Source organism: Lutra lutra, chromosome 16 (assembly GCF_902655055.1).
Source record: "Lutra lutra chromosome 16, mLutLut1.2, whole genome shotgun sequence".
Taxonomy (NCBI): Eukaryota; Metazoa; Chordata; class Mammalia; order Carnivora; family Mustelidae; genus Lutra; species Lutra lutra.
Window position 1 is genome coordinate 6675076 of NC_062293.1, and position 27064 is coordinate 6702139.

Consider the following 27064-nt stretch of genomic DNA (forward strand, 5'->3'; position numbering starts at 1 on the left):
TACACTGCCAAGTAACAAAACCAGATTCCCTCCTCTGCCCCAGCCACAGTATGTGCGAAGTGACTGTCCGCTCCTTCCCCAGCCATCAAGGATGCCTTCCTTGCTCCAGCTCTGGGCCCAGGGGCCCCATCCCACAAACAGCTCCCTTACCCCTCCCATCTCCAAGGCTGAGTCTGGCCACAGGTCTCTATGGGGTTTTGGCAACAGGGTTCTATCCAGAGCTGGGAGGCCAGGAAGTCCCATCATTCTGGCCATGCCTCCTGAGTTCGCCTCCTGTCCCCAGTGGCACTGAAAGCATGGAGGTGGTGGGCAGACACCCTCATAATTCCTGGGTCTCAGGATCCCCAGCCTTCTGAGTTCCTGAGCTCCTGCTCGCAAGAGCAGGGGCCCCCATCTACCCAGCCGCCATCTCCCATTTTCGGCTCCACCCCATCCAGTCTTGGGGGCAAGAGGGCTGTTCCATACCCCTCAGGTATGCCGGAAACATCCGTCTTTGCCCTGGGTGCCTGTGCCATGAGCCAGGCGGGGTCCCCGGGCAGCCCGTCGGGAAATGACAGCTGCGTTGGAGGGAACAGTGAGGAGTGAGGAGTCCCCAGGACCTGCGACAGGGGAAGGGCAGGGGCAGGGGTTTAGAAATTCCTTATTCCCTCTCTGGTCACCCAGTGGCCTTGAACTCCCTAGGGGCACGACCCCAAGATCCCAGTCCCACAAATATTCTGTGAGAACCTGGTTTCCAGCAATGGGTGGCCCTCGGTGCAGGGAGCTCAACATGCCTCCTCCCTGGGCTGGCCAAGGCCGCCGCCTTTCCCATTCCCTCCCTTGCTGGTACTGACCTGTGCTCTGGCTTGGAGGGAGTTTGACCTTGGCCAAAGGCAGCATGACCTTCCCTGGATGCCGGATACCAGGTGCTGGGTGTCCGCACGCTGGCAGCCTATGGTCCGAGATGCTCTCCGTGGGACGGGACCCCAGGAGGTGTGTCTTGGGGCGGGAGAGCTGTGTTGGTTGGAGAACAGGGAGGTGAGTCAGAGCTGTATGGTATTGCTACAGGGGTCTGCCCTATATGCCAGCCCCCTTTACCCCCTATGCCAGCCTGGGAGACAGAGGCATGGAGGGTGGTGCAGGAGCCCCTAGGCCCCCATCCACAACGAAAGGATGCAGACATCCCATCCCTTGTCTTTTGTCTCACCCCTTGCCCCGTGACCTCAAAGGACCGGGACCGCCGCTTCCTCCTCTTGGCCTCTAGTGACTCCTCCCGTTTCTTGCCCGGGCTCTTCTTCTGGCCACGCATCCAGGGCTCGGTGCCGTCACCACTGTGCCCGACTGCCTGGGATGGGGCCTCGCCTGTGCTGCTTGACAGGTTGTCCTCACTGGCAGCGTGCTGCAGCGTGGGGCTGGGCGGCCGCTTGCAGGCCAGCGGGCCGGGCGGCTGCGACTCGTCAGCCTCGCTGGGCGAGTGTGGGGACAGGCTCCTGCGCTCCCCGGCAGGGGCCAGCAGGTGGCGCCCCTCGGGGCCCAAAGCCCGAGAGCGCCGCCGAGCAGCCTTCACAGAGATGTACTTGGTACCGGTCAGGATCTCCTTCCTCTCTGGAACGCGACAGAAGGAGCACCCAACCTGAGCTCCAGACCACATAATCTCCCGCCTCCCACACCCCTTCTCCTGCCAAGGCAGGACATGAGCAGATCCAGAGGGCCTGGGTCCTAATTCCAGCACTCCCACTTGCTTGCTATTCAAGAGACTTGGGGCACGTTTCGGACTCTTACCTTCATCTGTGGATGTGGGGTGGCGAAACTAACCCCACAGGGCTGCTGTGAGGATTAATCGAGAAAATGGGCTTAGGGGGTAGGGATCCTGCCTGTATTTGCTCTTAGAATTATTGCTGGGTGGGAAGAGGGGGGCAGGATCCTAACGTACGCCCCATTCTGACTTCTGATTGTGCCCTCAGTGCTCCGTGTGTCCTTGAGCAGGAGGTTAATCCCCTCTGGGCACGGGAGCCTCTTTCCAGACTGGGTCACACCCAAGGCGTGGGTGCAGTCAGCAGTGCAGGAGGGCTGGGTGACCCGAACAGTTTAGATGAAGCCGGGCTCACACTGACAGGGCTGGCAGGGGGCACACCTTTGCAGGACAAGGGGATCTCCGACAGATTCTCACTGCTGTCGGGGGAAGAGTTGATCCGGCTGCTCGGGCTGACCAGGCTGTCCTGAGTGGGGGCCTACGGGGGAGGTGGTTGAGAAGAGAAAGGCCTTAGACCCAGCAGGGACCCCTTGTCTTCTTCAGCAGAGACAGCGGGACCTCGGGGGTGAGGGTCATTTTGAGATCCTCCATCCCAACCCTTGGGTGTGTACCCTGTGTCCCCGCCACAACCCCCCCCCCGCGAGTTGTGGAACCTGGGGGTCAGGGGTGCTCAGTACTCACCTCCTGGGTCACCAGACCACCGATCTGGATGGGGGGCGGGGTGGGCACAGAGCTCTTCACCTGCCAGGCCCGGGGACTGGCTTTGAACACACGGTTGGCTTCACTGAGGTTGGCAGAGGAGGGTGGGTGGCTATTGACCTGGCTGGTCCCAGTGAGGTCCTGGCTCCACCCCAGGGGAGAGCTATTTGTGTGAAGGGAGAACCCAGGCGTCCTGGCTCCAGACTTGTGCCACACCTCCCTTTCTCGTTCCTGCCCCATCTTCCCCAGGGAACCGAGTCCGGGTTGGCATCCCTGGGATACGGCCCAGCAGGTGGTGGCTCAGGCTGGCAGGACTGGCTGGAGGTGGTCTCTGGCCTCACCTGTCCATGCTGAGCGGGGGGAGGACGCCAGTCTGCAGGCGCTGAACCTCAGAACTCAGAGTCTTTACACTCTCTGGGTCAGACTCCGGTGTCAGCGCGGTTCCTGCTGGGGTAATTTTGGGCAAGGAGCTGTCCTGGGGAGGGAAGGGGGCGGGGGAAGGGCGGTCAGAAGACTTGGTCCTGGACCGGCGCAGGGCACAGCACGGGGTGACAGGCACACCAGGTGACCAGGGCTGTAACCTGGCTTAGGAGTTTGGAGAGAGCAGTGGGCTTGCGCTCCGGCTCACGAGGGATAAACTGTGGTCTGCTAGGCATCCCCAGTGGCACTGCTGGATGGTCTGGTCTCCTGGGAGGGCATCTGGGACCATTTAGGATAGCTCAGATAGCCAACCCTGACCTTCAGACTCTGGGTAAGGACCAGTGCCAGAGAAGAATGCCCTAGGATGGGCACCTTACTCAGGCAAGGCAAAGCTTCCGGTGGGATATGAAGGAAGGGGAGCTAGCTCTTTGGGGGTGCCCGCCAGCCTGGTCCCATCCCCACCCCAGCTACCCGCAGGTTTTGCCTGGGGCATCAATCCCTCCATCAGTACAGGTGCTCCTGCCCAGGCCCAGGCTTTTGCCCGCACTCCCACCTGCAGGGCCCTGGAGGCCACCCGGTCCATGATGGTGGCCCGCTCCAGGCTGCCCTCCTCCAGCTCCCGCAGGTACACCTCGTACAGCTCCTCCAGGTGCTGCGGGACGGCCAGGTTGTAGTCTGCCGGGGCAGGGGCAGGGCTCAGGGCGTGCCCTGAGAGGCTCCTCGGGTGGAGGGGGTCCCTGGGGTCTCGGACGCACGGGGCCTACCCTCAATGATCTGCCGCTGGCCTTGGATGATCTCGTCGCAGAGGCTGCGGTGCTGCTCCAGGCGGCGCACGGCCTCGCGGCGGTGGCGGAGCGCGCCGTCCCTGAGCAGCGCGTGCGACTGCATCTCCGTGTTCTCCACCTCGAGCTCGTGCACGCGGCACAGCAGGCTGAGCACCTCGCGCTGCTCCTCCGAGCCGATGCGCCGCGGCAGCGTCTCCTCCAGGCGCCGGCCGCGCAGGCGCAGCTCCCGGCAGCGCTGCTCCAGCGCCAGCTGTGGGCCGCTGGGGGTCAGCACCAGGCCAGGGGCGGATCCTGCACCCCCGAACCCATCCTCCTAGCCGTCCGCGCCCTTCCAGCCCCGAGCTCCCTCTGGGCTGAAGCCCCGTTCTGGGGCTAACCCTCGAAGCTGTGTCTTGGGCCTTGAAACCAGAGGCTGCTCCTAAATGACCCCTCCGTGCCCACCTTCTTTGCCACCCTGGCCACAGCCTACCCCTGCAATCAGCTCTGTGGGTATCTGCCCCACTCCAGCCCATCTGATGCCCTCAGGGCTCATCACCGCGCCCTGAAACCCTGGTCTGGGTGTACGCTCCAGAGCAGGACAAGACCCCTGATCTGCAAAGCCCTAATTAAAATACTGACCACCATTATTTGAATCCTTGGTAAGCAAAAGGCATTGATTTAATGTCCCCAACAACCCCACGAAGGACCATACCACGAGTACTCCCGTTTCAGAGATGAGTAAGCGAACCACAAAGAGGGAATTGGGCGAGGTCACAGAAGATCTGAGGCCTGAGCTCCCAGGGCTGAGTCCTCCTGCACCACACCCCCAGCCCCTTCTGAAACTGCCCCCCTGCCCCCAGCCCCAGGCACCTTCTGCTTCCGCAGCTTCTTCTGCTCCCCAACGAGGGCGGCAATGCTCTCCCGGGCTGAGGCCACCTCTGGGGGCTCCAGGATGTCCGGCTGGTCATCGCCCGTGTCGGAGTCCTTCTCGCTGTCGTCCTTGGTGTAGGATTCCTTCCGCTGCTCCTCCCGCCATTTGAGTGCCCTGCGGGACTTCTCGTGCTCCCAGCTGCCGTGAGCCCACCCCAGGGAGACAAGGGGAGTCAGACCACAGGGGCACAGTGTGTGGCTACAGCTCCTAAACCCTCTGTCCAGGTCCGGGGTGGGACCTGGACGGCACCGGGGCAGGGGCTGTTTACCCGGCAATGGTGAGCAGGTGGCGGGAGGTGTCGATCTGGACCTCCATGGCGTGATTCTCCAGCTCCAGCAGGCGTCTCCGCACATCCATCTGCTCCTGGAAAGCGCTGATAAGCTGCTCCCGCAGCTGTCCCATCTCGGCCTGCTCACCCTGCCCACTGTGCAGTTGGACCTCGGCTGCCCAGAGGATGGGGGCAGAGGCAATCAGCGGAGGAGGGAGGGTCAGGCCAGGCAAATCTGGGCCTACATGGGGCCCTCCCTCATCCCTGTCTTCCCAAACCACCCAAAAGATCTTGTAGATTACTACTTCCTCCCACACCTTACTTCCACACTGAGTCTTCTGGGTGTGGTCCACAGGTGATCCCCAGGTCCTCTGTATGACCTGGGCATCCACTAGCCCTTACAGAACCTTTATGCCAACTATAAAAGGTGACCCTTAGACATTTTACTGCCATCTGTGGGAAAACCATCCATAGCAAATACACAAATCTACAAGAGAATGGTACCCGTTCCAGTGATGCTGGGCACAGCCTCACAGCCCTGAGAGTGCCCCCCCACAGCTAAGTGCTCACATGTCTCTCACTCGTGTGATCTCACCGACTCTTAGTTAATGTTAAGTCTCTGAAACACAGACCACCGTTGTACACGACGCTTGAAAAATAGAAGGTTCAGAGCAGTTGAATGATTAGCCCAAGGCTACTGGCCCAGAAAAAGCCCAAGTCTGGATTTGAACCCGGCACCACCTGACGCCCGAGCAATTTGAGATAGGCTGGGAGGGCTGCCCGAGATGGGCCCCCAGGAGCACGGACCCACGCACACACCTTGGATGTGGCGGATGTCACCCCGCTCCGGCCGGCCCCGGGCCTGGCCCCGTCCACCCTGCTCATCGATCTTGCACTTGAGCCTCTGGATCTCGCCCCGCAGGTCCGCGATGATGCTGGTGTACTGGGCGATGTGGTAGGAGACGTTGAGCAGGTTCTGCTTCACCTGTGGGGAGCACAGCGCAGGGGCGAGCAGGTAGAGTCACCCCAGAGGCTGGGGCCAGCCTGCAGGGTCTTCTTTCTCTTTCTGCCCCTAGTCTTCCTAGATGACAGTCACGGTCCCCCTGGCTTCCAACCCCTAAACCTATCACACTCCATGCCTCTGCCGGACCCATACTTCACACATGCTGCTGCTTCTGCTCTTCAACCTTCAGTGGCTCCCTACTGCTTGGGAGAAATGTTCTAATTCCTTCGCCTGGGCCCACCACTATCTCTAATTTCATTTTTAAAAAAAGATTTTATATATTTTAGAGATAGAGAGTGCATGAGCACAGGGAGGAGCCCAGGGAGAGGGAGAGAGAATCTCAAGTAGACTCCACGCTGAGCAGGAAGCCCAGGGCAGGGCTCGATCCCACAACCCATGAGATCAGGACCTGAGCTGAAATCAAGAGTCGGATGCTTAACTGACTGAGTCACCCAGGCGCCCCTCTCAATTTTCATTTCATCACTGCTCCACCAGGAACATTCTGCTCTGGTTGAGGAACTGTCCTGTTGTCCCCACCTGTATCAGATACCATCTTCCTGCCTTTGAAACCTCTACTCTTATCGCTACCCCCTCCTTCTAGAGTGTCCTTCCCATCTTTCAGAGTCCCACTGTCCCACAGTCACACCTCCAGTCCCCAAAGAGCTCCACCAGGTCCCACCAGCCCTCCCCCACTTCCCCATTTCCTCGCTGCCTCAGCACCTACTGTTGGCATCACTTGCCAGAATATTAACAACATTCTGAACTGTCAATATTCAAGGACATGTCTCCTGCTCCCATGAAGTTCTTGGAGGGCTGGAATAACACACAAAGCCCCGGGGACAGTGGCTGGCAAAGTGCAGTGTTGCGGGAGGGTTCCTCAGTTCTATCTGGCGAGTGTCTGTTCCCACCCTTGCACGCACGCGGGTCAAGACAAGCTTCCTACATCGGGTGATGGGGACTCTAACGCCTTTGCCCTAAGGGGACAACATGCGCTCGGAAGCCAGCCAGGGCCACTTCTGTTCTCAGTGCCCATCTGGGAAGTCACTTCACTTCCTTCAGCCTCACTTCCCTAAACCGCGAGATGGGAGCATGGGGAGTCTGGCCTCGCTCGAAGAGCGAAGTAGCGGGGAAGGGCCCGGGGGGACATGGGTCTGGGGATGGAGGCCAGGGCCATAGTGGCCGGCTCCAGAGAGAGTGGAGTGTGGGATGGCAGGGATCCCTCCAGGGACTTCAGTCTCAGCCCAGGAAAGGACCTCACCCTGGTCTTGATGTTCTTGGCCCGGCCGGCATAGGTCAGGGTATTCCGGGACTCCTCAAAGGCGCTGCTGGCGGGACTGATGTGGGCGATCATCACGGTGCGGCTGTTCCCGCCCAGGGAGTCCTGACGGCGGGGAGGGCGGGCTGCAGTCAGCCAGCGACCACCTCCCTGGCACCCTGCCCCCCTACCAGGCTGTGCTCTCTCGCTCGCTCTGTCACACGCACACTCACAGACACATTCACTCTGGTGCTGGTGTCGAGCATCACACGGACTCCCCTGGGTCCAGATATCCCTCCTCCTTCTGTCCCTTCTTCCTACTTGTGGTTTCTTATTTCAAGTATCTGATCCCGGTCAGGGGCTCCCGGCTTTCCCTTTCCCTCCTCTCATACCAGAGAACGAGGAAAGGCGGCCGCCGTGGTGGCTGGGAACCAGGGTGGGAAGTTGCCCTATGGCATCTCAAGTAACCCCCCGACTTCCCATTTCTGAAAGCTGATGGCACTGCCGTTACTGCTGCAGTGAGGGATGGGGGAACGGGGACCACTGTATGACGGATGAATGTGGCCTGTGACCACCCCTTCCCTTGTTCCATGTGAACAGCCCTGGATGCAGGGGAGGGGAGTGGGGAGAAAGCCTCGGCCCCCACGATTAGCAACAGAGTGACTTGAATTCCTTTTGCTCTTAAAAATGGCAGCATTTGCGCCACCGTCCCCCCCTCCCAGCTTATGGGCACACTGATGGCTGCCAGCTGAGGGTGGGCTCGGGTGACACTGCACTTATCCCGGACCACAGACTCTGTCTTCCAGCACTTACTACCGTGGGCCCTTGGGAAGTTTGCTCATAAATGGAAACAGTATTTTCTTCTTTCTTCCCGAAGCAACCCCTGTGTGGGGGTTGCTTCGGGAAGAAAGGAGCTAGTTGGGTGAGGCCCAGCTAGGGGTGTACCGCAAATGGCAGACACTGTGAGCCCTGAGGCTGATGTCCACCGGAACCCCAAACCCAGGTGGCTCATAGTTCCCTCAGCCCTGCAGCCCCAGGGCGGGGGGTGTCAGGTGCAGCGCCTTTCCCTCCCTGTTGCCCACTCTGGCTGGGCTCACCAGGTAAAATACAGGTTACGCAGTTAAATCTGAATGTCAGATAAACAATGAATGATTTTTTTTTTTTTTTTAGTATAAGTATGTCCCAAATGTTGCATAGGACATACTTACACTAAAACAAATTTTGTTGTTTATCTGAAATTCTCATGTAGCTGGGTGGTCTGTACGTGTTTTTAAAGATTTTATTTATTTATTTGAGAGAGAGGGAAGGAGGCAGAGAGCACGAGCGGCGTTGGGGGGGGAGGGACCGAGGGAGAGGGAGAAGCAGGCCCCCCACTGAGCAGGGAGCCCCATGCAGGGCTCGATCCCAGGACCCCGAGGTCATGGGCTGAACCGACTGAGCCACCCGGGTGCCCCTGGTGGCCTGTCTTTTGATCTGCCCCATCTGGGAGCCCCCCCTGGGGTGCGGGGCCGGGCAGCGCGGGTCTACCTTCAGCAGCCGGGTGAGCTTGCTGTCGCGGTAGTTGATGTACTTGTTGCTGCTCTTGTCGCTCAGCGCATTGATGCAGTTGCCCAGGGCCAGCAGGGAGCGGTTGATGTGGGCGCCCTCCTTCATGCGCTGCCCGCGGTTCTGCGTCTGGGGGGGGAGCAGTGGCAGAAGCGGCCTTGCGGGGCAGGGCACAGGCTTCACCACAGCCCTGGGCCGCGAGCCCTTCCCCCTCCCTCCGGGCTCTGAAACGTGGGGGTGACCCAGGGCCAAGGCTCGTCCTCCTCCCGGGGTCATCCAGGGCATTCGAGAAGGTGAGAGGACCAGAAGGCCTCTGAAGAGAGTGGCGGACTGCTTCTGAGGAGGGCTGAGAGCCTGGCCCTTGTCTCCCTCAGGGGCTGGCCCCATGGCGCCAAGAATGATGTGGAAGGAGGTTGAGGCCGCCCTGGCAGCTGAGAGCTGGCGTGAGCACGGGCATGTGGCTCCACAGCGTGCCCTGGGCTTCAGGGGAAGGAGGGAAGTGCGTGTGTGTGTGTGTGTGTGTGTGTGTGTGTGTGTGAGAAGTGTTCAGGGTGCGGGGGAAGAGAGAAAGAATGTGAGGGAAAGAATATGAGGAAAGTGTGTGTGTGTGTGTGAGAGAGAGAGAATGTGAGGCAATGAGTGTGGTGCGTGTGTGGAAGAAAAAATGTGTGCGTGAGTGAGTGTGTAGGGAGAAGGGTGTGGGAGCACACTAGCGTGCACGTGTGAGTGTGCTGGGCTCCTCTCCTTCCCTTGGGCCTGCAGGGACACTGGTAAGGGTGAGGAGGCTCTGCTCAGAGCTGCCTGGGCCTGGGCCTCCAAAGCTGGGGCCTCAGGGGACACCCCTCTCCCTGGCTGCTCCACTGTGTCCCTCCAAGAAGCCCTCAGGCCCTCCCAGGGGAGAGGGGGTGCTTCTTGAACACCCCCCGCCCCACTGAATCCCAGTCTCACAGGCTCGAACATGAAACCCTGTTAATTCTCTCTGGCCACTGGCCTGTCCCCTGGATTTGTTAGCAGTGACATCACCTGGCCTCATCACTTGGGGGACCGTGAAACCTCCCAATTTGCCTGAAGGAGGGGGACCAGGGCCTACACACTGGGGCCGAGGCCATAGAGTCAGGGGAGCAGGGCTCAGTGTTGGGGACAAATGCTCTGAGAGATGGTGATGGGCCTTCCTCTCTCCTCAATGGGGTAGGCAGGGCCCCCCCGAGTCAGGGGGCGTCTGTGTCCCCCATCCCAGCTCCTCATCTGGGCCCATTCACTCTCACCTGCCTGGCCCTCCTCCAGGGCAGCCCGTCTCCTTCCCGGAGAAACACTCCTCACCCCACGCCCTTTCCCACAGAGAGCTGAGATACCCCACCCCCTCTTCCTGTCATGCTCCTCTGGGACACTCCTCAGTCCCTGACCCAGGGGGGCCCCCTCATCCCCACCCTGCCGAGGATGGCCTCCCCCGTGATCTCCTGCGGACGCGGGGAGGTCAGCATCCCTGCACTCTCCCCACCCCCCAGAAACCCTTCTCCCCAGTGCTGGGGGAGCTGACCTCACCTGGGAGGCGCGCTCAGAGCCAGCCAGGTCGATCATGAACAGGCGGCCCTGCCGCACCTCCTGCAGAATGTTCTTGACCCGGCTGCGCTGGCGCACGGCCACCTGGAGCACGGCGTGGGAGCGGGAGGACGTCCGGTTGGCAGCCGTGGGCTCCTGGGTCCTCTGCCGGTTGCCCTTCATCAGCAGCTGCATGATCTGGGTGGGGGGGTGGGAAGGACGCCTCTCTTGGGGATCCATGGGGTTGCCCCCACATCCCACATCTTGAAGGTTGGGAAGGGACCTGGGCGGAGTGAGGGGCAGTCTGGAGGCTGGTTGCCTCATTCGTCCCCCCAAGGTGAGCGCAGCCAGGGGCAAGGAGACAGGTGAGAGCCCCCTGCTTGGATATGGGACTCTCTGTGTCTGTCCCAGCTCTAGCCCCAGCCGAGCGGGCAGCGGCTCCCTGCCTGCCGTCCTCTGTCCCCTCCTGCCCCACAGGGGTGAACGGTCCTCTCCACTGCCCCGCTGGCTGTGCAAGACTTGCCTCTTTGGCGTTGATGGTGGAGACCTCGGTGATTCCAGCCACCTGGATCACCCCTTTGGAGTCCTCCCTCAGCTCTAGGTACCCCAGGGCAGGGTTCAGCAGGTCCCGGATCATCTCATTGTAGATCTGATGGTGCCATTGGGGGAGGGGCAGGGGACAGGTGTGATGGGGAGATTAAGGGCAGGAGGTCCAGACAGGGACCAGATTCCCCATCCCTCCCAAGCAAGACGGGGACAGGAGCTCCCACATTCTGAGCTCCAGCCTGGGAGCTCCAGAATCCTCTCAGGGAAACTCTGGTTAAGGAGAAAGACCCCCTCCTTTCTATTGGGTGGGGGTAATGGGGCTTCAGCATCCACAGGGAAACACCGGGCTGCCAGAACTTGGGATACAGAAAGCTTCGGAACCAAGTGGGATCCCTTTGCAGGAGGGCTGGGCACTGGGCAGGAGATAGGGACCTGACGGATGGCCAGCTGTGCTTGTTGCTAGGCAACCCTTACGCTACACCGCCCCCCACAAGGGCATCTTGCTGGCCGAGTCAATGCCGTGCTGGCCGCAGCAGTGTGGCTAGCGTCAACGCCTCACTGCCCTTCCTGAGCTGTCACCCAGGAGATTATCAGCTCCCGCACGGAGCGGGGGCAGCCAGGAGCCAGGTGGCATGCAGCCCACTGGCTCTTCTGCCTCTTCCGGCCTCTGCACGCTCCTACTGCCGATGCCTCCTCGCCGCCTGGCGGGAGCACTCCCACGGGGTGGGCGCTGGGGGCTGAGGCTGGGGATCAAAGGCTGGCAGGTTCAGGCCTGTGCACGCATGCAGGTCTTACCTGTACCCATGCCCACAGAGTGCCTGGAGGTGGCGGGGCAGGGCAGACACAGCTTTCAGGAAGGGGCCCTTGAGGATAGCTAGGCGCTGAGCCGTTTGGGAGGGTGGCCGAGGTCTTTGCTCAAGGTCAAGTGTACTTTGAAGTGTGGCAAAATAGGCAGGGCTTGGCTTTCGAGGTCTGGGGTCCTGAGTTTGAATCCCTGCCCCCTCACTTACTGTGTGATGTTGACCTAGTGTAACCTCTCTGAGCCTCAGATTTTTGTAGAGTGGGACCAACGACGTGTGTGCGGCTGTCCCAGGGGCTTCTTGCCTACGCTGCGGTCAGGGGAGGCTCACCTCCAGGTAGGACATGGACACCTCATACTCCATGTCGTTGCTGGTCTCCTCAATGGCACGGAAGAGGTCATTGAGGGTCCGAACGTAGATGCCAGGCTCATGGTCTGTGCCCAGCATGGTGTAGGTTTTCCCACAGCCTGGGGCAGAACACGGTAGGGGGTGAGCAGGGTGGGAGCGAGAATCGTGGCTTTGCTGGACAGGAGCTCCTGGCACACCTAGGTCTGGCCTCAAGGCTGTGTACTTCCCAAATGGCCAAGGAGGGAGGGGGCAGGGAGGATGGCGTTCTTGGCTGGTGATGGGGCCTCTGGGGCCAGAGGACCCTGCGGGCTTTGGGATCAGATACACGCTTGATTCTGGCCTCAGCTGGGGCCAGAGCAGTTCTCTGATGGAGGGTCAGGGGCCTGTTGCTCCAGGGGGACAAATGGGGCATACCGTCCCATCCCACGGTCTTGGCCCCTCCCTCACCTGTGGGGCCATAAGCGAAGACAGTGGCATTGTAGCCGGAGATGACACCATCGATGAGGCTCTTGGTAGTGGCCTGATAGACCGTCTCCTGCCGGGAAGAGCAGACCCGTCAGGGGCCTCAGGTACATGTGGGGTGGAGCACACATGCCCACGGGCCATCCTGGCCCCCAGCATAAGCAGCTTCTGTTTCTGGGACTCTCAGCCTGAGGAGTAGGGGCAAGGAATGGGGGTTGGGGATCTCTGCTTTGGCCCCATGGGGGACACCAGCCTGAAAAGAGCTCAGGACACCTGAGACACCTGCCCCCACAACTGGCTCCCAGCCCCCCACCCCAAGGACGCATCGCATCTGCTCCTAGGAGCATCCCCCAGATGGGGAAGACAGGGGTCCCTGGGAGGGTGTCAGCTTCCCCGAGACTCCTCCCCACACCAGATGGGCTTCGCGCGCCCTCCTCCAGCTCCCATGGGGGCCAGCCTGGGGGTGTGCCACACAGATAGCGTCTGCCCACTGACTCGGGTGTGCCTGTGCAAGAGGCTGGGTGTAAGCCATATAGGCACATTTGCATGCATGAGGATGTGGTAGAGGGGAAAGCCAGCGAGCTCATGGTGGAGGGAGGGCTGAGGGTCAGTGGCAGGGTCCCCTGAGGGCTCTCTCCTCAGGGTGGAGGTCAAAGGTTGGAGAGGGGCTCCTGCATGTCCCTAGGGCCAGGCCCTCCCCCACCTGGGTGGCAGTGAAGTCAAAGGCCACGTCAAACAGGTAGGACTTCTCCCGGGAACGGTGTGCCCGCAGGACGTCGTCGGGGTCCTCCATCGGGTCCATGAGAACCACCATCTGCAAAAGTCCCCGAGGGGGGGCGTCTGGCAGTCACCAGGGGGCCAGAGGCCCACACTGATGTCAACTCTGGCCTCAGCTCTCCTCACCCAGGACATGGGGCAAGCTAAGCAGCCGCAGGCCCCCGAGCCCCAGGCCCAGCCCTGCCCCATCAGCTCCGCCGGGGTGTCTGATCTGGGGGCTCGGCTCTGGACACCCCACAGGAAAGCCTCCCTATCGAATGACAATGCCCCACAGGAGTCGAGAGTGCCATGGCACCCCAGGCCACATGGGACCCAGACCTGGGGGGGAGGGCCCTCCCTCTAAGGGCAACACCATGCCCTGTGCACTCCACCAGAGGGGCAGGAACAGTACCAATGGCTTGCATTTATGACGCATTTACTGTGTGTCAGGACCTGCTGTAAGCACTTTCGACACATGGACTCACTTAAGCCCCCACTCCAAGGCCAGGTGTAAGGCCCATAATTGTTCCCACTTGACAGGTGAGGAGATCGAGGCCCAAAGAAGTCACTTGTTTGAGCTCACATACCAGCAAGCAGGGGAACTGGGACTGAAAACCTGGGATCTGGGTTCAAAGTCTGTAGCCCCTGGTCTGCCTCACCCCTGCGCCCCAGCCTCCGCCAGTGGGTAGACCCAGGGGTGGAGCAGAGAGCCACTGACTGCGGGCTGGCAGGAGCAAGGAAAGTGGGCTGGGCTTGGGGCCTTGATAAGTCGACTTATCAAGGCCCCTGCAGCCTTGAGCCTGAGCTGTGGATGGAAGGAGGGGCCAGGGGTTGGAAGGATGATGACGGAACAGGTTGGCCATCCTGGGCTCCCCTCCCTGCGGGGTGGGGGCCTCTGGCTCCGTGTGCTTGTGTGTGGGGCTGGAAGGACACGCACGGCACTTCCCCAGACTCTTCCTGCGCTCCAAGGATGATCAAGGGACCCATTTTCCAGAACAAACTCAAAGCCTGCTCCACATCCAGCTCCATTCTGCCCCTCCCTTGGCCCGGGGGTCCTGGGTGTGCTGAGCCTGGTCCCGGACTGAGGGAAGGTGCAGAGGAAGGAGGCTGGGCCTTGGCTTGAGGTTCGTGGCCTGGGGAAATTGTGGGGAGAGACAGTGCCCAGATGGGTGAAAACGCCAGAAGGTGTTCAAAGATGCGTGGGAGGGCTGGAGTCGGGGGGATTTAGGACAAGGTGGGAGAGCTAAGTCAGGGCAAGGTACGCCTGACCCATTGTACTCTTGTTAGCAGAGTGGCCTTGTGTGACCCCTTTAACCTGCTTGGGCCTGGGTCTCCTCCTCTGCCAGATGGGACAGGAGTATTATCTGCCCACAGGGCTATGAAGAGCCTGTGAGATAACGTGTGTGGTGTGTGTGGGCACAACACCGGGCATATATTAAATGCCCAAGGGTCTTCATTCACAGGGAAGTGAGGAGGAACAGCGGCGGTGATGCGGGTGATGGGCCACCCCACCCCCACCGAGGAGGGGGCCACCAGGATGCCACAGGATCTGCGCCTGCCTAAGTCCCCTCGTGAGCTGAGCCTCCAGGTCGGGTCCCTGTCCTCCGCCCCAGCTGTCCCATCGGGATGCCCCCCGAGAGGCAGCTCTGTGTTTGGGAGCACCTGGGGTCATGCTGGACAGCGAGGGCAAATCAAGTCTCTGCTGTGTTCCAGGGCCAGACGGTGGTCGCAGCCAGCGTGATGGCCTCATGGTGTTCTCCACTCCCAGTGGGAGCGCAGAGGGTAAGGACAGAGGGAGTGGGTGTCTTCACACCCAGCCCCTCCTCCAGATACGTGATAATGATAGCTCATCTTCACGGAGCCCTTTCACAGGAATTCATTATCCCCAGATGGGGACACCGAGGCCCAAAGTCACATAGCTAAGAAACAGTGGGGCCGGGCCGGGAGCCCAGGCGGTCTGGCTCCTGGGCTCCCTGTCCACCACTGTGAACCTGCTGTCACACATATCCCCTGCTCCCTCTGCTCCCTCAGGGGCCATGCGGGGTGGGTGTGGCAGTAGGTATACCCCCACCCAAGTGTGGCGTCAGCACCCACTGTGTGCGTTGTCCCTACCTAATCCGACGCTGGAGATGAGATGCTGACCAAAGAGGCAAACGGAGTCCTAGCAGAGGGCCAGGCATTGAGGAAGATGTGCTGTCCCAGCGCCACCCCAAGTGGCACAGACAGCAACTGAGCTCCCTTCCTGGGCCAGCAGGGGAGCTGGGGCCAGGGACAGCCCTGTAAAGGGCTTGAGAACAGACAAGGCATGAGAGGCAGTCAGCCTGAGGGACGGAGGGGACTGACGACGGCAAGGCAGCAGGAGGCCAGCCTGGAGCCCAGCCCGGCACTGTGGGGGTGGGAGATCCACAGTGGATCCCTCTGGATGCACCCCTTTCGAGCAAGAGGCACACCCCTGGGCAGGGTCCCAGCTTGGGACTCCCACGGACTCCTCTCGGCACTTGGTGCGTGCCGATGACTAGCCCCCTCCTTCATGACCTGGACGCGTGCAGTAGGTACACACTCGTGCTCGCTGCATGTAGAGCAGTCTAAGACCCTCGGGGTTCCAGCAGAGCCCACTCCGGGGAGTCTCATAGAAAAGGGAAGAGAGAAGGGGTAAGGCCTCGCCCCAGGAGGCCTGGCCCCAGGAGTTTCACCCGGAAGTCTCATCCAACCTGGTAATTTCAGGGAAACCGGTTAGGGGGCACGGCTCCAGATGGCTGGGTAGGGGCTTCGTGCAGGGAAAGAATAAGGCCACCCACTGGGCCCCCTCACCACTTGCCAGAGGCTGGGTGGCCGCGGTGAGCTGAGTGCAGGGCATCTAGGCCTGCCGCTGTCAGCTGGGGTGCCCCCCTGTCCCCGCCACTGCCTCAGGGCTGCAGCCCCAGTGCCCTATCAGCCTCCTCCAGGATCCAGTTCCTGTCTCTGGCCCTAAAGCCAGCAGCATAAGCCCTGATTAAGTTTCAGACCCCAACAAAGATAACACTGCCTCCGAGTCCCCTGGCACGGGTCCCGGTGGGATGCAACAGGAGCCCGACCAGCCGATCCAGCTCTCACCCCTCGGGCGCCAGCACTCCCGCTGACGCGGGCAGGGCTGGCAGCTGGGGGGGCCCCCTCTGGAGACCTTGGGTGCAGGGGAGGGTGAGCAGCACACACCAATGCTCATCACCCCGGATCACCTTCAAATAACCTCCACGCACTGCCAAGTTCATGGCACCCTGGACATTGGGCTCCTTTGATATCCAGGCTCCTGAATCAGTACACTGTCCGCACAGCTGCCGTGACCCCTCTTAAAGAGGTCTTTGTCTGGGTCTCCATCTGCCTGGGTCCCCAGCCCACGCCCCACCTCCCGAGCATCACCCCCATCCCTGTCCACTCTGCCATACAATGAGGGCCTTGTGCCCCTCGGCCAGGTGAACTGGAGCTGAGCCAGGGAGGGTTGGGTGGAGGGGGCTCTGGGCTGCCACCCCAGAGAGCAGCAGAGGGCGTGCAGGGCAGGGGAAGCTTCTAGGTACAAGCCAGTAAGCGAGGCCCAGGGAGACAGAAAGTGAGATGAGGTTTCCCCACATCTGACTCTGCAGGAAGCAGTCAGAAGCGACGGTACCATTATAGAAAGGCTTTCTGGAGGAGGTGGTGCCAGCACCAAGTCTTAAAGGATCAGCAGGGGTTGGCAGAGACATGTGAGGGGAGGGGAGCATTCTAGAGACAAGTGTGAGCAAGGCCGTGGGGTGAGAGGCAGGCTGTGGGCAGCAGTTCTCAGCTCAGAATCTCTGGGGAGGGGGCGGTTCTTGTGAAAATGCAGGGTTGGGAGGAGAGCTCAGGGACTTTCCCTCCTGTTCTCACTCCCGGAATCTCCAGAGCACGGGCCTAAGATGGCCATAGGGGCGAGCCGTCTGGGTCCCCTCTGTGAGCACATGCTGTCCCGGCCCCTGTGTAGCCTCCAACGCACCCCCTAAATGTCATCCTGGCCGGCGCCCTGCATGCACCCGGGGAATGTTTCCGAATAAAGCTGCCTTTGGGGGAGCTCTGTGTGTACCAGGCGCCGTGCTAAGTGCTTTGCACACATTTTCCCCAGACACTCCAAGATCCCTCCACTGTAATGAGAATCACACCATTAATGTCCCAAAACTGCACAGCCAAGCAGAGAGCTGGCCAGACTGAGAGCTGTCTGCTCCCAGAACCCAGGCTCCTGACACCCAGACTGCCACCCCTTCCTCCCAAGTGGATGAGCGAACCAAAAGCAGGCTGGCTGGGCCAATGTGCACCTGGTATGGGGTGAACCGTGTCCTCCCCAAATTCAAATGTTGAGGTCCTAACCCCCAGAACCTCAGAGCGTGACTTTATTTGGAAGCAGGGTCATTGCTGAGATACCGAAGTTAAGACGAGGTCACACTGGAGTGGCATCGGCCCTAAATCCGGGATGACCCCGGTGTCCTTCTGGAAAGGTGAGGTGTGGATACAGGCACGCATCAAAGGAAGAGGACCTGAAGAGCCATAGGGCCCAGAGAACCAACTGCAAGCCAAGGAGAGATGCCTGGACGGACCCTTCCCTCGGGACCCTCAGAAGGACCGGACCCTCCGGACTTCTGGCCTCCAGGATGGTGGAAAAATTGATGTCTGTGGTTAAAGTCGCCTAGTCTGTGGTATTTGGTTATGTCAGCCTCGAAAACCCTAGCGCACCTGCTGGTGGGGGGGGGCTTGTCGGCACCTGAGGGGGTGGGGCCTCGAGCAGCCCCTCCCCCAGCCCCCAGGTGGTGGACTCAACACGGGGGTGGGGGGGGCTTTCTTTCACAGTCCCAGCATCATAAATGTTCACGGCCCCGCATGCCGGCCACCTGCCCCTGGGAGGCTTCAGCAGGGACTGGGGGAGGGAATCCAGTGGGGACTGGATCGCACCCTATACACAGGGGCCTCCCCAGGCTGGCGGGCGGGCAGGGGGCAGGGCCGGGACCAGGGAAGGTGGGCTCTGCCCCCCAAGGGCCAGGCCTCCTGACTCAGCAGAGCCCCCCCTCCCCCCGGCCTCCCTCTCAGACCGGCTCTTCACTCAGTGCAGATTTTGAATTTTCCATAGTTCCAGACTTTAAGCCCGGAAACCCAAGATCTGAGATCCGAGATCCAGAGGGAAGTAGGGGGCCTCAGGCGGGGGAGGACATCTGTAAACTCTATGCCCCTGACGGACAGGCTCCTCCCCAGCATCTCCTAGGTGAGAAATACCCCGAACAAAGCCTAACCGTTCTTCCTGCTACACACCGCCACCATGTAAGCTGCTGGCGCTCTGATCAGCTTTGCACTTTCCACTGGCTTCTTCCTGGCTTGATCACTGTGAGGGAACCTGTCCCAAGCACTGCAGGTGGCTTAGCAGCGTCACCGGCCATCGGAGGCCAGTGACACGCTTCCCTCCCAGGTGTGGCATTGCCAGATGCCCTCTGGAGGACAAAATCGCCCCCAGTTGACACCCTCCGACCCAGATCATTCCTCCTGGAGCCTCCAGGGCTGGCAGGGAAAATCTCCAAGGAAAGGGGGGCCCCAAGTTGGGTTTAGGGTCAACAATGCTGTGTGACCTTGAGGAAACTGCATCCCCTCTCTGGGCCCCACTTTCTTCCCAGTTGGAAGTCAGGGAGGGCCAACAGGGCCGTTGCCTTGAAGAAAGAAATCGTACCAACCCTGCCAGCCTACTCAGGAAGCCCCAGCGGAGAATGAGCATCTGGGAAGGCCCAGGTCTCAGAAATTCCATCTCCGGTCCAGGGAGCCTGCCGGCAGCCCCTTTATCCTCAGGGTAGAAATGAGGCAGAGCCCGACGAAAGCCTGACTCCAGGTGGGTGTCACCCCTGTGAGGCAGCTTCTGGATTTTTGTTCGCTTTTTCTTTAAGAAGGAGAATTTGTTGCCAGTCATATCTCTAGCTGTAAATGTGCCCGCCCACGAGTGCTCAAGAATTGGAGACTCTGATCCCAAGAAAGGTGTCCCCTTCAGGCTAGCTGGAAAGGACCAGACGGGAGCCTGCTGAGCTCATAAAGCCACCAAGGCCCAGTGGGCTGCTTAGCACAGAGCTGCACCTGGCCAGACCCCCACAGGCCTCCAGGACTCCGAGGGCCCTGAGGCCCAGCAGGAGGGGAGGCATGGCCTCGAGGATGCAGATGGGGCTGCGTCTCTGCAGACACCTTCATCGGAGACCCCCAAGGAGTATGGGAGAGGCCGACTCCCGGGCACCATGCAGATTCACTGAATGAGCATCTCTGGGGGAAGTGGGGCCACACAGATCCGCCTTTTGAACTAGAACCTGCCTCGCACCCACCCAGTCATGAGGTTTGGGGATCCTTACGTTTGACAGCCTTATTCACAATAGCCAAGAAGTAGGGCCCCCCCCCCCTTGAAAACATGCTGCTCAGTGACCGAAGCCAGACATGAAGGACCATGGAGTGCGAAATTCCATTTATAGGAAGTATCCAGAATGGGAGGATACATAGAGAAAGTAGATGAGTGGTTGGCTGGGGCAGGGAGGGGTGGGGGGTGCTAGGGAAGGGCTGGGAGGGGGGCGGCCCACGGTAGTGAGCCCTCGGATCCCTTCCCTGTCACTTCCTGCCAGGCTCAGCTCTTCGGGGGTGATGGGCTGGCCGAGAAGCCTCCAGAGGGTGGGTGCGTGGGGAAGCGAGGTGAACGTGGGCTGCCCCCCCTGGGGTACTCATATCTGACACTCAGCACCTGTTACCCTATGCTTTCTTTCTCTTTCATGGGAGCTGTGTGTGTGGCTGGGTTTCTCCCTCTCACTAGCTCCAGTAAGCCTCTCCCAACAGCCCTTGGGTGGGGTTCTTCTTACCCTGTCTTCTAGTGAGAACAAAGAGGCTGGAGGTCTGCCAGGGCCTGGGGACCCCAGGCACAGCTCCTCAGACAGGACCCCGGGAGCCCAGGGGTGACAGTGGGACTTGGAGCAGACGATGGCTAACTATGGGATTATGCATGTTGTCAGGTGACTTAAATCCTGTAGGTAAACAGCTGAAAAGCTGAGAGGAGGGTCAGAAGGCTGTGGGCTGGGTTGGGGGCAGGGAGTGGGAGGGAGGAGTGGAGCTGCTTCTACCCGGGAACTTCTAGACCCCCCCGCAGCCTCTCGGCCTGCACCTGCCCTCCCTTTGTGGTCATGGATGGCGTCCCCGAGGGGTCTGGCGTCAGGTGCAGTCCCACCTCAGGTGCTGGCAACAGGCTTCCCAGAAAACCCAGGTGGGGCAGTGACCATCTCACCCCCTGACTCAGGAGACAGGAAGCAGGAGGTGGGCCGAGTGTCACTCTCCTCTAGGCTCGAAGCCATCCTGTACCTCAGTACTTAAATAAACTAACATCTATTAAGCCCCTACTATATGCCAGGCACTTGGAAGCACTGGGCCTACATTAGCCTCTAAAAACTGCCAAACAAGGTCTTCTGATTTTGGTCCTGGATTGAGAGGGGGGCTTCAGACCACAAGCCTGCCAAGGCACCCAGGCCACCCCCTTTACCAGCCTGCACCCTCACTCCAGGCCACCCAGAATCCAGGCACACCGGCCTCTGTTCCCAGGGAACACTTTACCCTTCTCACCCCCAGGCCTGCGACGGCGCCAGCAGGGGAAAAGTAACCCACCCGACAGAGACAAGAGGCAGAGCCCAAAGCCGGAGGCCAGAAGAAGCAGGGTTGGGAGGCTTTCTGTGGCACTGAGCACCCGGGCCACGATGGTCACGAGAAAGGGAGTGAAGGAAAGAAGTGTGGACAGAGCAACTCTTCGTTCCAACCCGTGTCTGCTTTAGAAGATGCCCATCGCTGTGAGGCCACTTGGACCCTCCTGCGTCTGTCCCAGGAAGAGACTCCAAGGCCGTGGTGTCCTGGGACACTCCCCAAGTCACCGCGCTGGCCCTCCAGGCTCCAGACCTTAGGAGGAAGGAGCAGCGCTAACCCACCAGCTGGCCCGTCAGCGAGGCTAACTGAGCCTGTATCCCCCACCTCCATCAGGGCCGGGGGTGCACGCCAGGAGGGCCAGGTTTGCAGACAAACCAGGGGGGTCGCTGGCGAAGGACAGAGGTCTAGGGGTGGCAGACGGGTCAGAATGGGATTCGAGGGAAGTGGGCTGTCCGTTCTGCTTCTTGGGCTCCTGTGTCTCACCTCCTACTGGCGAGGGCCTTCTCTGTCAGCTGACAGATGGAGGCTGTTAGGAGGTTCCCAGCCTGCCAACTGCTGTGGCTGCTCCAAAAATGTGGGCCAGAACAGCCATCTTTGAACCCACTGGGGACAGAAGGCACTCGAGGCCACAAGCCCAGCACTGTCCCACAGGCTATGCTGGTAGCCCTGAGCCCACGCCGCTCAGACGACCCGCCCTGCCGCTCTCAGTGGACAAAGAAGCAGCCCTGTTAGGACTGCCCAGTCCAGAACCTTCTCAGAGACACAGCTGGGCCAGATCAGCCCAGACCCTCCCTTTCCACTTGTAGGGACAGAAAGGAGCCACTGTTTGGCATGTGTGGGCACACAGTGGGCTGTACCCCAGACCAGAGCGTTTCTATCAACATCAGTTAATACCTCTCAGCCCCCACGCTGGCCGGGAGCCAGGAGCAGCAGAGGAAGAGAGCCGTCATTGTCCCCGCCCTGAGGACCTGATATTCTTGGGGACAAACTGGACAGACAGGGAGTGGCTCTTGCCTGGAAGGTTTCTGGCTCATCAGGCTGGCCCCCTTGTCGGCCAACCCAGCGGCTCAGGGGAGCTTTCAGTCACTAGTTGATGATGTCCAGTTACAACTATTAAACTCCTACTGTGTGCCGGGCACTGGGGAAGCGCTGAGCACACATGAGCCAGCAAAGACCCTCTTGAGAGGGCATTACGGTTGCCATCCCCACTTACGGGCAAGGCGGCTGAGGCTCAGAGAAGCAACCTGCCCAAGGCCACCCAGATGGCGACGGCACAACCCACCCTGTGTGATGTCAGGTGTGTTTGCCCCTACTCCTGCCCAGCCTACGTGGACAGCTAGGGGCCTCCCAGTCACCCCTGGCTTTCTCCGAGGTCTCTGAGGAAGGCTCCCCCTTCCTGAGAGTGAATAGAGGAGGGGCGCCCGGACGGCTCAGTCGGTTACGAGTCCGATTCTTGGTTCGGCTCAGATCATGATCTCGGGGTCCTGGGATTGAGCCTCACGTGGTCTCCCTGCTCAGCAGGGTCTGCTCGTCCCTCTCCCTCTCTTTCTCTCTCTCTCTTTTTCTCAAATAAAAGAATCTTAAAAAATAAAAAAAAGAGAAAGTGGGAGGCTGACTCCAGTAGGCTCTGTGGTGCCCAGGAGAGCTGAGGGAAGAGGCTGGAGGAGGCACCTATCCCTCGGGGAGCCCAGAGGCAGGTGGGCGGTCTGCCTCCAGCTCACTTCTCATGGCCCTTGGGCTTCCTGAGTCCAGCCCTCCAGCCCCAGACCTGGGCCCAGCAGGTGCTCCCGCGTGCCCTTCACTGCATGGGGCAATGCCCCTTGACTTCTCGGACTCGCCGGCATACCTTGCCATCTTGATGAGCCCCGACACTCAGGAGAAGCTAACAGCAGTAGCCACCGAGCCGTCCCCACCACTGTGCCCACCCCTACCCCAGCACCTGCGTCCTCACTGCCGACCAAGACAGTCATCCTGGCCATGGTCCAAGGGTGTGCAGTCTGGCCCCTGCCACGTCCTCCACCTCACCTCACACCTCTCGGCCCTCTCACTCCTGGTGGATCCACCCAGGCCTCTTCTGTCACCCTTTGCCTTTGCACCTGCCAGGCCCTCTGGTTGAAGGGTCTCCCTCCGTGAGCCCCCAAAGTACCCGTCTCCTCTCTTGCTTTACCTCAAGCGCCACCTCCTAAGGGACTGACTCAACCCCCTCAGCGCCACACGTTTCTCTGCAGCCCTTGCTGGGGTTAATGCTTTGATTAGTGCTTTGTCTCCTTGTGCGGCCCAGAAGGTACCAGAGGCGAGGGCGGGGTCTCTTCTGCTCACTGTGGTCTCCAGATCCATGCGCTGGCTCCGTGTGCTGGGGCCACTTGGTACGTATTTGCCCCCTGCACAGATGGGGGCAGGACTCGCCCTGCCCACCACATCACAGTGACACTAGGACCAACAGAGCAAACGGATACCCTAAGACTTTACAAAACACCAGCAGTCTTTGCAAAATCTGAACCAGAGGTAGGCTCCAGCTCTAGACCTCGGAGATATGCGCTCCGTGGGCAGCAGACATGCTCCATGCGTAGCTGACCTGCTAAGTGGGGCACATCCTGTCACAGGCACATGGAAGGTATGTGGCATTTTAAGGGCTGGACTGGAGAGCTCAGGGCCCACCCATGCAAGGGAAGCTTTTGGCTCCCCTTGGATCAATCTGGGAAGGCTTCTGGGAAGAAGAACCCTGGCTTCCTTGACAATGTCATCAGTGACACAACCAAGAGCTCAGTGGATGGAGGGAGGGTCATGCTGCAAGCCACAGGGACCCTTCCTGCCCCCACCCGGTAAGCAGATGCCCACCCTGCCACATGTGAGCACAGCTCTGTGGCTCCTGTGGCTCTCGGCCACAGCCCCGTGTACCTGCTCGTCCACTTTATGGGCTATGAGGGTGGCTCCTTCCTCCAGCTCTGCCACGCTGATGGGCCGGACCCGGAGTGCCACCTAGGAGGGAAGGCCAGACCCCTGAGATTAGAAGACAAGGGCCAGGATGGCCAAACAGAAGCATGAGAGGACCCCAGTATTCCCCTGGGCAAGGCTCCTGGGTTCTCCCCTGTGTGACCATCCCAGGCATTCTTGGTCTTCAGGAAAACTCAGCGGTTCAAGGCCACCACCCGGGTGGAGGGGAGCAGGTCCACGGCATACAGGCTCCCTCTGAGTGTATGAATTTCCCCAAGGAGCCGGGCCTCCGGGAGAGTCCCAGGGGAGAGAGTGGTCTGCTTCTCAATCCTGCATCAGTCACATGCCCAAATTAAGCACTTGCTGCTCCCCAGGGCTTTGAACTTGGAGACTTGGCACTGGAACAGCCTGTGTGTGCATCTGTGAATGATGCACGGCTCCTGAAGCTGCAGGCCTGGCTGGAGGCAGGATGGGGCTGCACCTTGACTTCCTAAACAACCCTTGACTGCATTCCTACCCCGCACAGGTAGAGGAGAGGTGCTCCCGCCTCTCTCCATTCTCCAGCTGGTAAGAGCTGGTGGGTCTTCATCCTGGTCATAGGTCTCCCCAAAGAACAAAGGGGTGCATTTCTTTTGCAGACCAAGGGGAAATGCCTGCTGAAAGTATGGGCATCACTGATGGACCCTCATGCCGGTTAAGAACATTGCTCTCTGAGGGACCTCTGAGGACTGTCAGATCATCTTTACTGGCCTCCTGGGCCCAACCCCACAGGTGGGAGAGGGAGGACCTGCCATCCCTGTCCTGTGCTGGGACAAGCATGGAGCCCAGCGTGGGGCCTGAACTCACAACCGTGAGATCAAGACAAAGGGCTGAGATCGAGAGTCAGATCCTTCACCGACTGAGCCACACAGGCGTCCCCAGGGGTCTGTCTTCAGTCTCTACTTGCCCCAGAGGCCCCCACTCACACCCCTTCATCTGTCTCAGCCCCCAGAGCTCAGGGAGGGGCTGCATCTTGGTTGCTTCCAACACTTCTCTGGAATAACGGACAGCATCTGTGTTGAAACCCAATAACCAGCTGTTCTCAACCCCATGCCAGCAACTCTGGCTCCCTGGGCTCCTGTCTGCCCATCTGTGATTCCCAATCCCTTTAAACTCCCGACCCCACAGCTCCAGGGTAGCTCTGGCTCAGGGAGCTCTGGCTCGCCCTGCCCCCTGGCTTTTCTAGTTCAGAGAGCAGTCTCACCCCAGAGACCCATCTACACAAGCTTTAGGGATGGGAGGGGGTCCCCTGGTGGGAAGGTGTAAGGGGGGAGTGAGGTTGAAGCTAGGCTGACTTTTCAGGGCTCAGCAGGATGGCCAGGATAAGTTCCTTCTTGACATCCAGGACTTGGGAAAAGTTGCTCTGGACAGTCCCATCCCTGACCTTAGTCGGGGTGAGGGGACAGGACAGTTGTGACCGTGGCCAACTCAGAGGCTGGGTTTCTGGGGTAGGGGGTTGCTATGAATGGGGGCAGGGAGGAGGTTGTCGGGGTCTCACCATGAGCTGCTGGTCCTTGGAGTCCCCACTGTCCTTCATGCTTGCGGCGGATGGAGGGGCTCAGGCCTCGACAGCGGGCATGGCCGAGCCGCACCCCCACGGCCGCCGTGGGGTCCCTCGCAGCCTTCCTTCGCCGCCGCCGCTGCCGCCGCGCTGCCTGACAACCCGAAACCAACAACGCGCCCCGGCCAAGGGCGCTGACCGGGAGGCGGGGCAAGGGGAGGGCCCCGACGGCGCCTCCCGCCCCTCCCGCGCTGTAGGCGAGAGTCGGCGGCCTCTGCCCGGGAGGCGCCCGAGCTTTCCCGGGCGGCTGCCCGCCTGTGCGTCCCTTCCGCCCTTGGCGCGACCCTGCGTCCGCCCGGCGCCGCTGCGTCCGTTTGGGAGCTTCTGGGCGCCTCCCCGCGCCCCCCACCACCCCGGCGGCTCGCGCCCAGCCCCTCTCTCCCACTGACCTCCAGGGGGCGCCCGGCCGGCTGCGCGGGCCGTGCTCGGGGTGCTGGCTGCATGCACCTGCTGCTCGCCTGCCGGCCTGCCCGTCTGTCTGGGCGTCTCCCGGCGGCGACTGGCTGCCCGGTGTTTCCAAGGGCACAACGTGCATCGTGACTGTGGCTGGGGTGTCTGGCGCCGTGTCTTCAGCCACTGTCCAAGGGCAGAGGGGTATCGAGCTGTCTCTGCCCAGTCTGCCCACTGGAGAGTTGCAGGGGAGCACCTGCATATGACATGGGGTGTTTCACAAAGAGCCCGCCTCAGTGGACACCACTAGCTCGAATTTACATCCAGCTTGCTGAACCACGGAGAGCCGGTGTTTCCGGTCCCTGCTCCGGGGCTTGGTTTCCCCGTGGTGGTGGTGGAGCTCCTCCTGGTCCTGATGGTCCGTCTTCTTCATCTTCTCCTGCATCCCCCCCCCCCCCCCAGGGAAGCTGAGCGAGGCAACCCCCCTGCAAAGACTGTGTGAGGGAAGCACGCGGGGGATCTTCTTCCCGTGGAAGGAGCTGGGTAAGGAAGAGCCTTTCGTTCATTCCCCCAGGACTGTCTCAGACAACCTGGCACACATCCAGGGGCAGAGCACGGTGCCAGGCTGCTCCCTGGGACTGGCTTCCCCGGCTGCCCCTGAGGAGCTAGTGTTAGGTGTACTTACTAATAAACAGTGGCAGGAAGCTACCCGTGGCCTTTGATTGGATACATAGATAAACCAAGCGAGGCTTGGTGGAAACCAGATGCTCCTGTGTTGGGCCGGTGGGTGGGGGTTCCCTTAAGGTTTTGTCCTGTTCTCTGGCCCAGGTTGCCCCCGAGGCTGCACACCCAGGCTGGCTGGTTTGCAAATGGGGATGCTGCTGGGAGAATCAGGTCAAGTCTGAAGATGCGTGATGTGGCTGGAAACCACCCTCCAGGCTTGCGTACCAGACCCTGACTCTCATCTGTGTGGGTCAGCCACAGGAGACCCCTGGTCATTTGGCCTATCGTTCTTTTTTCTTTCTTTTCTGTTCCCCCACGTGCATGAGTCCCACCCAGGATGGCTCACGGAGGTGAACACCAGAGAAGATTCTGAGCTTCTGGCCACAGCCCATCTTTACGTAGAGATTCGTCAACGTTGTCCCTGTTCTCAACTGAGTCCTCCGCTTGCCTTCTGTGTTTCTGTTGACGACACAGCTGAGCCACCATTCGCGACCCCTCTCCCCTCATCCCCTCTACCCAGATCCTGGGGGCTCTGCCTCTGCAGGTGTTTCTCTTCTCCATCCACATGCCTGCTTCTACCTCTTCTCCCCTGAGCAGCACGCGACCGCTTGCTCTGCCCCTGCCTGCTGTCTTCCACCCTAACGTATAAGCAAACCCAACTACCTCGCTCTC

At 60.5% G+C, this 27064-nt stretch overlaps 1 protein-coding gene across 2 annotated transcripts; it reads right to left on the reverse strand.

Annotated features, from left to right (window-relative positions):
• Positions 1–5: 5 nt before the first annotated feature.
• On the reverse strand, positions 6–25606 carry KIF19 (kinesin family member 19). Of its 2 annotated transcripts, none has more exons than XM_047708884.1 (20): positions 25217–25606; positions 23644–23724; positions 13016–13126; positions 12298–12385; positions 11833–11969; positions 10680–10805; positions 10160–10354; positions 8600–8746; positions 7076–7198; positions 5634–5799; positions 4815–4989; positions 4486–4684; positions 3616–3886; positions 3405–3526; positions 2773–2906; positions 2414–2516; positions 2150–2210; positions 1187–1584; positions 834–993; positions 6–599 (listed from the first exon to the last, which is right to left on the reverse strand). In XM_047708884.1, exons 1-20 carry the CDS (start codon positions 25253–25255, stop codon positions 469–471), a joined length of 2967 nt encoding a protein of 988 aa, XP_047564840.1. In that variant the 5' UTR covers positions 25256–25606; the 3' UTR covers positions 6–468. The 2 variants fall into 2 exon arrangements, with proteins under 2 accessions (XP_047564840.1, XP_047564839.1); XM_047708883.1 differs by having other exon boundaries at positions 7–599; positions 2114–2210.
• Between the last annotated feature and the right edge of the window lie 1458 nt (positions 25607–27064).

Bases quoted from the DNA above. Each gene is read 5' to 3' on its own strand.
- KIF19 (XM_047708883.1), bottom strand. From the start codon at position 25,255: ATGAAGGACAGTGGGGACTCCAAGGACCAGCAGCTCATG. The intron at 7,199-8,599 runs GTAGACCCGCGC...CCCCGCCGTCAG, and splicing joins AGCTCACCCGGCTGCTGAAG to GACTCCCTGGGCGGGAACAG. The intron at 4,990-5,633 runs GTGTGTGCGTGG...TCCTCTGGGCAG, and splicing joins TGACATCCGCCACATCCAAG to CCGAGGTCCAACTGCACAGT.